Source organism: Temnothorax nylanderi, unplaced genomic scaffold (genome assembly GCF_030848795.1).
Source record: "Temnothorax nylanderi isolate EJ_2023f unplaced genomic scaffold, tnyl_v1.0 TNYL_tig0071_pilon, whole genome shotgun sequence".
Classification (NCBI taxonomy): domain Eukaryota; kingdom Metazoa; phylum Arthropoda; class Insecta; order Hymenoptera; family Formicidae; genus Temnothorax; species Temnothorax nylanderi.
This window is the reverse complement of record NW_027249133.1, coordinates 1-14,984: the sequence shown is the minus strand read 5'-3', so window position 1 is coordinate 14,984 and position 14,984 is coordinate 1. Positions and strand designations below refer to the sequence as shown.

Here is a 14,984-nt window from a genome sequence, read left to right as displayed (position 1 = left end):
GATTTTAATTTCTCAAGTTTTATCACTCCGCAGTGTACCATGTGAGTCTTGAGAGCAGCAAGTTTCCTCGACAACTTGCCGGTTGTTAGATCTCGCTAACTTGTTTGTTAAACTTGTTTCCTTCTAGAATGCCTGGTCTCTCTAAATCGACATTTCGGTTATTGACTGATTCTTTAAGTATTGTCGCCACAAGAAGTTCCTGCACACACAATTATCGTCCTTGATCCTTGGAAATCTCGAGTTCCTAGATTACCGGTGGATCGGTATTAAAGCGTATGTATGAATCAGTTATTCCTGCAGGAATCTTAGGTGACAAAGCTATCACTTTGAAGCTAACACTTTGAATGTCAGATCTGGTAATTGGTATCCTAGGCATCATAGCAAGTTTTGATAGCGTGTTCCTTCAACCTAGTAATACATGACGAAAATATCGCACCTTAAAAATAGAAATGCTGTAACTTAAAAAAATCTTTAAAAAGACCGTATAGACATAAACATCAGACATAAAAAACAGTATACATAAAAATCAGAAAAGGATGCTTAAAGATTTAATTTATAAATTTTTGAAAGTACTCGCGCGTTGATATAGAAAATTCTGCCTGCTAACCGCGATGAATAAGACTTTTAACTTTGCTTTTTAAAACTCAAAAGAGATCCTTAAAACTATACTGTACATCATTTTTAACATGCGGATCCCTAGATCTTTGGACGGCCGCGGCGATACGTTATAAGCGTAACGTCTGTCAAAAAGTCTTCCTCATTTCTAAGCGATGTTTTCATAAAGAGAGACTTCCTGTGTATACACACGAACACTGGTGTGAAGATGAAAAAAAAGACAGAAGAAAAATATAACAAAAAGAAACAGCAACGATGCAACAGCTATAGAACGAAAATATATCTCCTGTTCAACCTAAAACTCTCTTTGCGAAAGGGAGATGAATTAAATGGAACCGGCAATGTTTCGCCTGGCGTTTCGCGTGTTGTGTTAAACTTCGTGATCGTGGCGTACATAACTGAGCAAAAAATATTTTTAAAATGTTTGAAATTGCATTCCTTTTTTGAAAAATTACGTTAGAATTTGGCATACACGTTCAGCAAGTAACTTTGTACATTGTACAAATTATAAATTATAAATTAAAATAAATTTAAATGTAGAATACATTTAATATTCGATTCATCAGACTTTCGCAAGTTCTCTCAATAACAACAAATCTGATGTACAGTTCACCAGATACACAACGTAGTCGCCAAAAAACACTGTAAAATAAGATTGTAATTTCATGCACACACTTGTTGCCATTTAACACCCTATAGATATGTATATATACATTTATACGTGTTATATATGTATAGCTAAGCAAATGAGTCGAAACATTCCTACCTGTGATTGTATAACAGAGGCTAGAATGGAAAGCCTAGTAAACACTAGTTCCTGTCTGTCGTAGCCTGAGAATCCTTTCTCTCTGTTATCTTTGCCTTTTCCCTTCTTTTTATGTTCTTTCTGCTACCTGTTAGCTTCTTCCTGGCTCTTAAGCTGATAATCTTCGTCATTAAGTTTCAAATCCAAACTGCACTAGACTAACTAGAGACTACTCTAGCACTTTCAACGCCGCTCTAGATCTACCGAAGAGTGAAGAGCTGATATGGGGGATGAGAGGATTAGACTCGAAAATTATGCTTTGAGTAATAAATGCTTGGACTAGATCTTTGAGTAACGTAAATCTTGATATCTAAAGAATTTGGCTTTTTTCACATATTTATTATTAGTAGTACGTAAAAATTCATTTTTTCTTTTTCTAGCAGTCTCGAGCAATCAAAATTTAAATAAAATTTTAAATTAGTTTAGATATTATCCTAATCAAGGATTCTTAAAAATTTCAAAAATTTTTTGAGAAAATCAACAAAAAAATTAATTCAAAAAGTCTCGAAAATTTTGAAAGCTTCGGGAGATTGTAGACTCCTCTAAAATCTCCCAGGTTTTTGAAAACTTCAAGAGGTTTTTAAAGTTTTTGAAAAATCTTTAGAATTAAGATTGTCATCAATATTGACACTAATATTAATAATCATTAATACTGAATAATTACCTATGTAAATATAAATAATACATAAACTTAAGCCAAAATTAATCCTTCAAAATCCTCAAGATTTTTTAAGAATTTTCAATTTTGAGTAATATTTGAAGTAATTCGAAACTTTTTAGACCGATATTCCAAATCGTCCGAAATAATTGATAATCTATCGTCATTCAGAGCCTAAATCTTTTTTTTATGACAAACGATCGCGACGACAGGTACGGAAAAAGCTCGCAAATAGTTCATAACATTCTTTGCGATAAAAAAAAACTACAGAAGACTGGGGATGGGATTTTCGTTCTACACAAATGATTTAATACTGCGAATACATATTTGAACATTGACGCCTCGAGGTATCGGTGGCATTCTTCTTTTTTTTTTTCATTGGCTACACAGTCGACAGTACATCTATTTCTGCCTTTTCCTTCGTTTCTTGTTTTTTTTTCTTTTTTTTTCATCTATTGTACAAGTCCTACAAAGTGGTTCCTTCAACACGTACAAGAATGATCCTGATCTACCGTTATTATCATGAATAATTTTATTATGCAGCTTCGAAGAAAAAATTACGTATATAGTTATAAGAGATTCATATGACAATATATATATAAAACTGCATCTTATATACATTTTGTCTGTCTTATAAAGTTAAGCGATTTATAAAGAACTGTATTTTATATACATTTTGCCCGTTTTATAAAGAAGTATGGAAACTTCGAAGTTGCACGAGAGATATTCCGGGTGATATATAATGTTAGCTGGTTTACCCGGTACATTCTGACCCTTCGCAGTAGTTCAAGTCTGAGCTTATAGCCTATTGACCTCGCGTCGCAAAATTAAGACATAATAAAGAAAAGGTTTCTTTTATTTAAGCCAACTAATGCTTAAACAATTATACAGCTTCGTAAACTAGTTTATTTCCTATTAATTAGACCTAATTAGTTCCTACAAAACGCTGACGAATACTCTTCTCTTGCCGTTTTTATCGCTACATGCACGCACTATATATATATCTCTCTCTCTCTCTCTCTCTCTCTTTCTTCTTCTCATTTTTCCTAATGTAAATTATCTTCCTGTATATATGAATGAATTTTTTTTTGCCTGTCTGCTGAATATTTACGCGCAGATCCTCGTAAATAACGTAAAAATACATTTGAACGATAATACGAATCTTTACAATGAGTGGAGAAAGGGAGAAACTGGACGCAAGATTAGAAAAGAATAGGCATATAAGCCTCTCACTGCGAACTAACTGATGACTTTTTTTCTCTTTCTCTGTCCTGTATCCTGATTGTCCTGCCTGCCTGACCGACTTCCTGACTGTTTCTGAGTTTCTGCCTGTTCGTTGCCTTGTCTCTCTAGCCTGATAGCCTGCCTGCCTGCTCCAATACTAAACAGTACAGAAGTACTGGCGACTAGAAGACAAGTAGTAGTAGTAGGAGGAGTAGTAGCTTCACCTGAGGTTCAAAAGTCAAGAAATCTGTTAGTTAAATTCCTTAGCCTGTGCAAAAGACCGATCGGGTCGTGAGCAAGGAATTTCCGAATCTTGGGATCTCTTTAAGGCTCTGGATTTGTAAAGATATCTCTTGAATTCCAAGAATTTTTCCGATTTACACAATTGAATATTTTACATTTTCTTCGTTTTATTTAATTTCAAATAATTATGAATAATTTAAGAATACCAAATTAGTTGCGTTCCCTAAAAATTTTAGATTCATTATTTTTTTACTATTTTTTTATTATTTTAGATCCTACATTTCTACATTTATGGATTTCTAGATAAATTCTAAATCTCAAAGTTTTTAATAGAATTCTTATATAGCAGATAGTATGTTATTTTTATATTTCTAAACAGATCTATAATTTCCTTGTAGGTCTATTTCTAACAACTTTCAAAATTCCTGAAATTTCCAGATATTTGAAACCTTAAAATCTTGAACCACGTTACAAAATATCAATATTTCAGATTTTAAGATTAAAATTTATAAGTGACCTATATCAAAATTTTTAGGTACTGGTATTTTTTCTTCTTATATATGGACTTCATCATGTTAGATTCATAATATCAAATTTTAAAGAAAAACTGGAAAATGTTTCACATCCAAACTGCTTTGCTAAAGTTTATAAAATATTACATAATTCGATTTGATCAATCTTCTTTCTATAACGATCTAAAAAAAACCCAATATTTATGCTTTTAAATTCTTGGATTATCAAATTTTCGGTGTCTGACATCCTGAGATTCTTAAATCCTTGATCCTGTAGACCCTTAGAGGTCCTAATACATAGATTTGTGTATTATTAATTGTAAATGAATACTGATATTAAGTAAATTCCTCCAGAAAAACCCTTCATCGCTTCTTATCGGACTATAGCAAAATAACTAATCATCATCCTATATATATATATACGCATATGTAAAATAAAAGAAATACTATTCTTCTGATCTAAACTTCTAAACTTTGTTCGAAAACGTGCTAATTAGTAAAAAAACAAGAAAAAAAAGAACGCCACTGGATTACTAAATAACTGTTAATTATAGTCACGCTAGAAAAATAATTGTTATTAGGATGCAACAATGGCTAAAAGATGAGACTTTGTGTTCTAATTGCATCGTTTGCACAAGCCCTAAAATTATGTATGTGTGTATGTATATATATGTATATATATCAATGAAATAATTATTATGTCCTCATACATGTATAAAATAATTTTACGTTTTCTTCAAGATTTGTCTCTCAATAAATCATGGATATATGTATATGTTGTAAAGTTTTCTAATTACATCCTAGTAATGTGAGCAAGATCATGTAAACTAATTACCAATTATAAAATATAATTTTATAAAAATAAATAAATAACTGATATTATTTAAAACAAACTAATCCATGTGTATATGAAAGTTATAAATATGTAAATCACAATTAACATATTGACATAAATATGTAATCTATGAAGGAAACTAAAACGTCCGTACTATTTAATGATGCATAAACCTGATTAAAGATTCTGTGGGAAATAACTCGGCATTCCCGGAATTTCGCGATCGCCGTAATTTCAAATAAACGGTTTTGAAGTAGCGAATCGATAATATATTATACTAAAATAATTATAGTTTTGCTTACCAGCGAGAAGGGTCAGCGATATGCGCAATGCTATTTTCTTAATATCTCCTTCCACTGCCGCCTCCTCCACCACCACCGCCACCACCCATGTTTCCACCTCCGAGAGAATTACCACCGTAACCACCTTGGTTGCCGTATCCGCCACCGCCACCGGAATTTCCGCCACCCATAGGCCCTGCAACATCGCAAGAAAAAAAAACTATAGGTTAACAAAAACAATTATTTCTAAATTGCATAATGTGGTAATATTGTGCAAGGTATATAAAAGTACATTCACATCGATAGATACAAAATGTACTACTCATTCGCAAAAAAAATTACATAACTTTTATAAAATTTTGTTAAATCATTACTTGTCACTAGATCGAGACAAAGGGTTTTAATATTTTAAATTTCAATAATTATGTTGATGATAGAGTTCAACAGAAAAAGAAATCAAGAAGGATCGTCATGTCGTTGATTTTTAAAAAGGAAAAGAACCTTGTCCGCTGAAGGGTGGTAACCATCTTGAGTCTCCGGACTGACGTCCGCTAGGACCCGAATTAATACCGTATGGCGCTGCTCTACCACCGGAATTGAAATTGTTGCGCACTGGACCACCCCCGTAACCCTGTTGATAACCACCACCGAAGTTGTCATTGCTCCAATTACCGCCGCTGTTGTAGCCACCCTGCCCGCTTTGGTTCCAGCCTCCTCCTCCTTTAAAACGCAACAATCAGCATCTTCTTTCAATATCTTTATCGCTCGAAATAATGAGATAATAGTTGCTTTCCATTTACATCAAAACTCAGATAATTCTCACTTGTGATGTCATTCTGTCTTTATTATTCATTAATTCCCAAAAAGGATAAAACCACGTCACAAGTGAGAATTATCTGAGTTTTTATGTAAATGGAAAGTACCTAATGTTATGCTCCTATTCCATCGACTAGAGACAGTATCATATTTTGTCTTTTTATTGCCTCTCGTGTAATAAGATCTTAATTAACAAGTACTTTGTAAAATTGTACCAGATTAATATAGAAATAAAGGCTAATTGTATTTTACTCTTTCTTGTGTTAATATTGGTTCATGTTCTATGAAACTTTGCTTACTCTAATAATTTTTATAAATAAGGCGTTGAAAACACAAATAGACCAAGCCACAGTTTCAAGTGAAAGAATTTAATGCATTAGAATAAAAACTAATGTGAAATAATAGTGACCGTAGAAAATTCTTATGTATTCTTTTAACGTATATAGTAGTAAATCTATTTGATTTATGGAAAGTAAGAGTGTTTAAACAACTCTCTGAGTATTCAGTTTGAACATTTCCAGACTTAGTCTGTATGTATTTTCATCGCATCATACATCATTATTCTTTACAGATGCAAAGTCTTTGCACTGCAATTTGACCCTCGCATGACATCTCGACGAATTGTTAATGTTATTTAAAGCGTGTTGTATAACAAAAAAAAATTAATTTCAATAATTTCAATAAATTAAGAAAACTTTTAAGTCCACTCGCAGTTTTTTTTTCGGTACGTCGCAGCCGATTTTTCAAATACGATGTTGTTAAAGAGCGACATTATCAATACGAGAATAAACTCGACTCTAAGAGGAATAAAGAGAGTAAGAGGAAAAAGTCTGTCTGCAAACCTTTACCTTGATTCTGATTCTCCCAAGGTCCATTACCCCCCCAACCTCCTTGATTACCTCCACCGTATCCACCCTGATTACCGCCATTGTTCCAGTCACTGCTGCCGCCACCGCTACCGCGTCCTCCCCAGCTACCGCCGCCCTGATTACCACCACGGGGTCCCCTGCCTACGCCTTGGCCACCGCGGCTGCCACCACCACTGCCGCCACCGCCTCCAGAAGCGGACGCCATTTCAGCTCTGCTTAAAGCCTGTGATAAGAATCATATTAATAAAAATACGAATCATTCATGTATTCAATTTAGTTTAATCTGCAGAAAATAAAGGAAAAAAAATTGTGGCAAAATATTCTGTATCTTATATGAAAACATATTAAAACAAAACATCTCAGGTATGAAAAATTACATGAAATATTTATTTTTCGATAATCTTAGTTGAATATATTTATATATAAAATGATGAGTTATGTGTGTATTGATGAAAGTGATAAAGTCGATAAAGAATAATACCTAAATCTATACAAAAATGTAAGTGCATATTTCTTCCATATTATTGAAATAAAAAATCATTTCCATTTATAACAAGATTGATTTTTCGGTCTATGTTGATTGGACAATTTTTATTCAGTTAAATATTCCTTAAATCTTGAATATTTTATTAATATTTTATATAATGTGAAGACATGACACATTTTTAAAAATTCATAAAAAAACATGGAAAAAATTAGAGAAACACTGAAAAGAATAAAAAATCAACTCATCTTTTATGAACTTTTTCTTATGGATCTGTATCGTATTCTTCTTAAACAGTAAATAATTTTTGAAAATAAATATTCTCACCTTTTTGACGTCAACGTGTTTGCCGCGTATCTGATGATTACGCTGCAGACAGATTTTGTCGACAGGATCATAATCATCGAATTCGACAAAGCCGAAGCCGCGTTTCTTGCCAGTCTCTTTGTCAGTCACTATGCTGATCGAGTTTATGCTGCCGTAACTCTGAAAGTACTGCCTGAGGTCTTCCTCTTCATGATCGTCCTTCAAGCCACCTACGAAGAGTTTCTTCACGGTAGCGCCCGCTTCCGGCCGGCCAATTTCTTGCCTAGGGACTGCTCTCTTAGGCTCAACCACTCTACCATCTACTCTGTGAGGCCTGTAAAAGATATTTGATTTTTGACAATCTTGCCCTCATACTTTCATACGCAAGATGAATAGAGGAATCGACTTATGTGAAGAAAAAAGATTTGTATCAAGTGTTTTTTATTCTTCTCAGTAAATAGATGCTTCTAAAATCTTGAATCTTTTTTTTTAATCCGTGCGAATACACCGAGCTAAGTAAGAACCAGCGCAGTCTTTTTTTTTTAATACCTTGAATAAATCATTTGTTTTACCTGGCATTCTGAGCATCATCCACCATGTGAGCACGAGAATAGGTGATAAAGCCAAAACCTCTCGAACGTTTCGTTTTGGGATCTTTCATAACCACCACATCTACTATCTCTCCCCATTGCTCGAAATGCTTCTTAAGCGAATCGTCTGTCGTTCTATAATCCAAGCCGCCAATGAACAGCTTCCTAACGTGTTCTGGCTCGTTCTTACCATCCTGAAGCATAGAACAACAACATTGTAAATTAAAGTTTCTTAATCATATAAAGTAATTATATATGATAATATATTGTTTCACACATGATAAATTTTAGATATTGAGACTGTAAGTGAATTTTCAAAATGGCCTTCTATATATCTAGATCTAATTGTATTCTTTTAATCATTGAAGAAGCTAATGACTTCGATTAAGCAATACTTTAGCAAATTGCTGATTTTTACCAATTTATTATATCTCATTGTCTCTCTTTTTTTATTGACGCGAAAATTATTGATAACCAGCCTTTAAACATTTATTACCACACTTATACTCAGAAAACTTGAAATGTAAAAGTTAAAGCCTGGCGATGCAAGTTTAGTAGTAATTGGACCAATTTCAGTCTTTTTATATATACGAAATTTTCTCGAGTTGAGATCCCAACGCCGAAGTGATTACCCATGATGTAGCAATCGCCGTCTTTTTTTCGTAGTTTCCTTCTTGCTTATTCGGATTCAACCTACCCTGGATTTATCTAATCATTTCAGGATAATTTGCCATAAAATTCGGATCATAAGTATACGTCAAGCTTCGCGTCTGAAAGATATTTCGCGAGCTACAACGTACGTCCTCGCGACTTCGCGACGAAAAGCTCTCGACGTAGCCGAAGTGCCATGGAATGGAACAGTGCGAGCGTCGAAGAGAGAAGCCGTAGCCGTTTCGTGCGATAACGGATTGGTGATATTGGCGGCGCAAATACTCACATCGTGCTCCATCTTCACCATTTTAAGGGACCTGAACAGGATTGCGCGTCCTGTGTAGCTTGTAAAACAGGAGGAAACGTAAGCCGACAGCGAACGACGGCAGAGAAACGACGCTACCACGATACGGACGATCGATTTTCACTCCTTGACTCCTTGCGCGCACTCGCGTGAACCCCGGCGAGCCAGCCAACCAGCCAACCACATCCACGAACTACGTTAATCAATGCTGTTGATCGGAGTTGGAGAGGGGAGCGTCCACGTTTTCACCACGTTGCGATTGACCACTCATAGCGAGCGGTGCTCGGAGTTTTTCCACTGGACCGACCAATCAGGATGATCCTGTGTGGAATTGGCCAATTGGCGACGTAGGCAATTGGATGCTATTCAAATGCGAGCAGTAGAGCACAGAATATAATATTTATTCTTATTGGAATGGAAATTGGAATTAGAAATAATAATTAATCGCACAAAATAAAAGAATAAAATATAATATAAAAAATATAGAAATATTCCTACATTTACCTATCCTAATATTTAATATTTATTACAGAAGTATTCCTATATTTGTATATCCTAATATTTAATATTTATTCTTATATGTGCTCTATTGCGCGCAGAACTAATTGTGCCGAGAGCTAATATTTTATATTTATCATATGACGAATTTTTCAAGCATACTGATTGGCTACGCTCACCAAGTGGCTAAAAGTGGAAATCGAATATGATGATTAGTTGGATCCAAAGGTAAAAACCAATCACTGGATGCAAAACAAAGATTCAAGATTTCAAATTTATTTTCTTACAGCAATTAAATAACTATTACATCACTACAACTTGATCTATTAATTTATTACTTAATCAATTTTTCTTAAAAGACACAAGACAAACTGATTTGTTTCTCCTCCGCCTCCTAAAGATATACAAAGTATACTTAAAAATAGAGCAACAAAGTGAATATCATACATATGTTTTGTGATAATAATGAATATTTATAATCAACGTGAGCATTTACGAAATAGTGCATTCAGGGAACATTATTACAGTATATTCCTACTATGGAATTTTATGTGTATGTATAATTGTTACATATTTTATATATACATAAAATATCATGTGTATGTGTGCATGCATGTACCATGTACATGTGTGTAATATGTGTAATAAGAAGTCTGTCGCTAGCAGTCATGAGAATACAAGAAAAGTTCATCACTGCTCAGTCATGCTCAAATAAAGAATTTTTGTCCTGAAAAAGCTCAATTATTATTTGAATTTAACTGTTCTTAATGTGTGTATATGTGTTAAAAAATCTTTACTAATTTCTAGCCACAATCTACAGAACGTCTATCCTATAATTGAGACACGGAAAGCATTGTATGCCTAAATGTGTAGTATATTACATCTTAATTCTTTCCTATATTTGTGCGTAATATATTATGCTTGGCGTGAGACCCTACTCTTGACCAAATACGCACACAACTCACACGCGCGCGCGTATATATAAATATAACACAGTAAATTATATTTTAAAGTATATTTTATACTTTGTGTGTGTACGTGCGTGTAAATTCGAAGTTGTATTAATAAATACTCTAGCAATAATCTAGCATAACATACTGTAATATACTATATTTATACATATACGTTAATCAGTGATTAGTGCTTGAACACGAGCTTCGAATATATTTCTGGAAAAATCGACTTTTAACAAAGTTGACCAGATATTGCGAAAAAATCTCATGATTCATAATTCAATCAGTCACATGATTCACAGATCACGTGACGACGATCGAAGAGACACGTGGTGGTTTCCGATATTTTTCTGGAACGACTCTTTTTGTGCTTAGCCGGTTCGGATATTGCACCGTCATTATCCGACAGAGATGATTCCTTGATCGATTTTCGACCACGACCGATGTTTCTCTCCTCGTTTTCCGAGCCTAACGACTCCCGGTTCGACTTCCGGCGCTGACGCTGCAGTGGCTGAGTCTGTGCTTCCATCGTTTCGCGCAGGTGTTTTCTCTTCGCATCCCACAATATTTTTTGCCGTTGGTCGATCTCGGAATATCTACAAAATATGGGCGATTAACGCCAAAATTTCTAATGCAAATCTAATAGTGACAAGTTTAATGAGAGAAATTACACATGAAATCACATAGAATTGCTTGAAAATACTCGAAATTACTTGTAGCGAATGGAATTGCAAGATACTTTAACACACAAGTATGTCGAGAGATATTAAATTTATATTTAGAGTCAACGAAACTTAGTGATTACCTATTACGGAAGTCCGAGTTGGGTGGTTCTTTCAGCCGCCAACCCTTCTTCGATTCGTACGTTCCAAGTTCCGCGAAAATTTGATTAATCTCTTTCGGCGTCAACTTGATGGCGGACGAGATCGTATTGCGATTGAAAAATTGTTGCTCGATAAACGACAATAACTAAAAAAACACATTTTATATACGTACATACAGTTAAATCTTCCTTTGTACACTTGAAGTCACAAGTTTCTTTCGTTCACTTGAGTAGCAACTTTGACAAGTAATCAAATTTGACCACATGGATAATGACGTCTTAATAAAGATATAAGATATACCAATAGTTTCACGAAGTTAAACATAGCAATAATTGAAATATAAATATGAAGAAGTAGTTGAAATCTACTAGACTTAGAAGCTAAAAAATTAAATTAAATTTCGGGACAATCTTTTACTATTAAATTTAAAACACTCACAATATAATCGCGAGCTTTACACATGATCTCAGAGGTGCTGTTCTGAGGGGAGGCGTTATCCTTGGGGTATATCAGTTCGCTATTCACAACCCAGTTACCCTGCACCAGCATAGCTACTTGCTGCAAATACTTGAGTATCGCTGTCGTGTCGTGCTCTGGTGAAAGAATTTCACATAACTTTGCAAAGGAGATGACTCTCACTGTAAGAAGATAAAAAATAGATTTCTATTAAAACTCTTGCACATGATATAAAAATCTGTTTATGTTATATCAACAATCAACATTTATGCTAATATATGAAAAAAATTGACTCTTTATGTTTCTAAGCGTGTATCATTAAAACGAGGAATATACAAAAATATTTTAAACGAAAGTTTCATGTTTTCAAAGGCTTCTTATAGTGTATTTAAATTTCTAATTAAATTATGTATATTTTTTTATATCCTTCTTCCTTCGAGCATCATTTTCAATGCCTTTCTCACCTTGTTTCATGATTATCCTGATTCGATCTAGCAAAGGCAAGGTCTTGATGTAGTGAAGATCCGTCTGATCCTCGGAGGTGGATTGCGAGTAGCACTCATCAGGTAACTGCGGTACCAATAGATTTAGATAATTCCTCTGGGCCAAATTCAGGATATTTTCCGACTCTTCGGCTGACGGGCAGAACATCTCTATCCGTGTCGACTGTACAATCAAACAAATTAACGTTTAGCATTTTAATATGTAACATCTCAAAATGTAAAAAAGGCAATAAAGTAAAAGATAAAACTTGTAAGATTTTTTTTGAAAATTGAAATTTGGTTTTTTACAATAACAAATATGTCAATTATATTATCCTTCCAAATGAAAATTCATTAATTTCACGATTACATCAACGACTTACCTCAGTTTGCACGTCGTAAGTCGGGGCGTAACTCGTATGCATCCAACGCTCCTCCTGGCTTTTTTTGTAGTGATGCTGGAAAGACTGTTCCTGCAGCTTCTTCAGGTTGTCCGGTAGATGCCTGGCGAATGTCACTTTCACCGGTGTGGCGTTATCTTCTTCCTCGTCGTCGTCTGCATGTTAGCAAATGAATTTGTGAGTGTTTCTCGTTCGCTTGTGCCAAGCTCTAAAGGTTCAACACAGGCTGTCTAGGTAAATGATATTCATAAACAAGTCAGCAAAGAGAAATCCTCTTTTACCTTCTCCCCCGCCCTTCGTTCCATCCTTGACATGCTTTTCAGTTTCATCCAGATAATCGCACTGCAGCTTCATGTGCAACATTGCCTTCAACGGCGTGAGGTGCAGCTCGTCGTCCTGAAAGATCCCAACTGCGAAATTGGAGCAATCCGACAAAGTCCGTTCCGAAGTCAGGACAATCTTGTCCATCAGATCACTAATTAAGAAAATAAACATTTTTTTATGACTATAAATTGAAGTACCTAGATAAGCTATTCCAAAACTTTTTCAATACCTATCGAATGTCCTTTCGTCATCGTTTCCTGCAGACTTCCCATCTGTATTTAAAGCCAACCGCTTTCCCGTACTGTGATCGTAAGAATCCTCATTTTCCGCATCTATAGCGAGCTCTATACGAATTTTTTGATTCTCCGGCTTAACGGAAGTCTTCGAGAAGGTGGCGTTGACGCAACCATCTTTCATGTATGCGGGATACTGAATAATGAACAATTTATCCGCCAAGGTCTTGGAAAGGTACACTGGTATCTGCATAAACAACTCCTTTTATTGTTCGCACATATGGAAAGTAAAGATATACTCTAAAGCAGAAAATAATTTCTAAAACGAGTTTCTAGGCCCGAACAAGTTATATATATATCTCTTATATATATATATATATATATATATATAAACATGAAAGCGGCAATTTTGAGCGAATCTAAAAATTTCTTGCCTCGAAACACATAAAATACATGAGTTTTAGGAAAGAAATAGAGGTAATTATATTTATATTGAACATCTGTCAACGATGGATTTTTTTTACCACGTGCTCCAAAGTAGCGAGTTCTAACCTAAACAACTTGACGCTAAACAATCTTGACGAGAGCAGAGTAGCAAAATTAAAATCAGAAATGGAACACTAACCTCTTTCTCGACGGGATCATCGTCCACTTCCGTGGTGTCCATCTCTGTCACTTCTCAAGAATCACGAAATGATTCTTGAATTTTTCATGTACATTTATTCTGATATACGTGTACGGAGCATCTTTCGGAATTTTTTTCGAATAATTAGATCAAAATTGATCAAAATACACCCGCTGTGCAACAGCCCCCTACAGCTGCCGAGCGTGGCCGAGCGTGGCCGAGCCGGCCGAGCGAATTGGAGTGAAAGCGAATGGTGGCGATTGGCGTCTGGCTGGCGCATGGCGATGGCGATAGTCCCGCTCGGCACTGCCGAGCCTGGCCGAGCCGAGCGCTGCCGACAGTGCCGACACACCGATAGACCGAGCGTCACTCTGTGTGCGTAGTGGAGGGGGGCGCATGCGCGAGAAAAAGCGGCCAGAGGAACAACACTGCTGAGCAAGGAAGCACGTGCATTCTCCAGGCATCGAGGCATCGAGGCATCTTTTATAGCCACTCTCTGCTGGAAAACGGTCAGTTTTAGAAGTTACGAAATCCTATGTAAAACGTACGTTCTTCGGCGTGCAACGTTAAGGTATCTAAACACAACTTAAAAGAACTTCTGCATGCAAAAGAGCTTCTGGTGGAACTCATGTTTCGCTACGATCTGTTGATTTGTTAAATAGCGATATATTTTCTTAATATAGCATTAAATCTCGTAATTTAATATGATGATCACAGTTTTCAGTTAGATTATATCAAGAAGCGCGCTTTCCGGCGGATTCTCCAACCTTCTCACTTGGTGAGAAACGTGCTTATTCGACGGAGCTCTTAGAACGATGTCGGGGAAGTCGACCGGCACGAGGATCGGCACGCACGACAAAACTTTTCGTTGTTCTCAGGTCCTTGCCTGCGCACTCTTAAAACTGCTACCACAGTACGAGGATGCGTCTATAGTGAGGTAAGCATCCTTAACTGAAAGCCTGAAAGTTTTAACATATTTAATGGTAATCGCATTA

General features: G+C 35.4%; 2 protein-coding genes across 2 annotated transcripts; both read right to left on the bottom strand.

Annotated features, from left to right (window-relative positions):
- Positions 1 to 3,349: 3,349 nt before the first annotated feature.
- On the bottom strand, positions 3,350 to 9,349 carry Hrb87f (Heterogeneous nuclear ribonucleoprotein at 87F). Its single transcript, XM_071708662.1, has 7 exons — positions 9,176 to 9,349; positions 8,221 to 8,432; positions 7,670 to 7,982; positions 6,838 to 7,081; positions 5,675 to 5,893; positions 5,195 to 5,369; positions 3,350 to 3,526 (listed from the first exon to the last, which is right to left on the bottom strand). Exons 1-6 carry the CDS (start codon positions 9,194 to 9,196, stop codon positions 5,233 to 5,235), a joined length of 1,146 nt encoding a protein of 381 aa, XP_071564763.1. The 5' UTR covers positions 9,197 to 9,349; the 3' UTR covers positions 3,350 to 3,526; positions 5,195 to 5,232.
- Positions 9,350 to 9,951: 602 nt separating this feature from the next.
- Positions 9,952 to 14,953, bottom strand: Polr3e (RNA polymerase III subunit E). The gene is made up of 9 exons (XM_071708655.1): positions 14,757 to 14,953; positions 13,990 to 14,485; positions 13,361 to 13,611; positions 13,089 to 13,282; positions 12,790 to 12,962; positions 12,389 to 12,590; positions 11,907 to 12,106; positions 11,450 to 11,613; positions 9,952 to 11,240 (listed from the first exon to the last, which is right to left on the bottom strand). The coding sequence occupies exons 2-9, from the start codon at positions 14,029 to 14,031 to the stop codon at positions 10,928 to 10,930; spliced, it is 1,539 nt and encodes a 512-aa protein (XP_071564756.1). The 5' UTR covers positions 14,032 to 14,485; positions 14,757 to 14,953; the 3' UTR covers positions 9,952 to 10,927.
- Between the last annotated feature and the right edge of the window lie 31 nt (positions 14,954 to 14,984).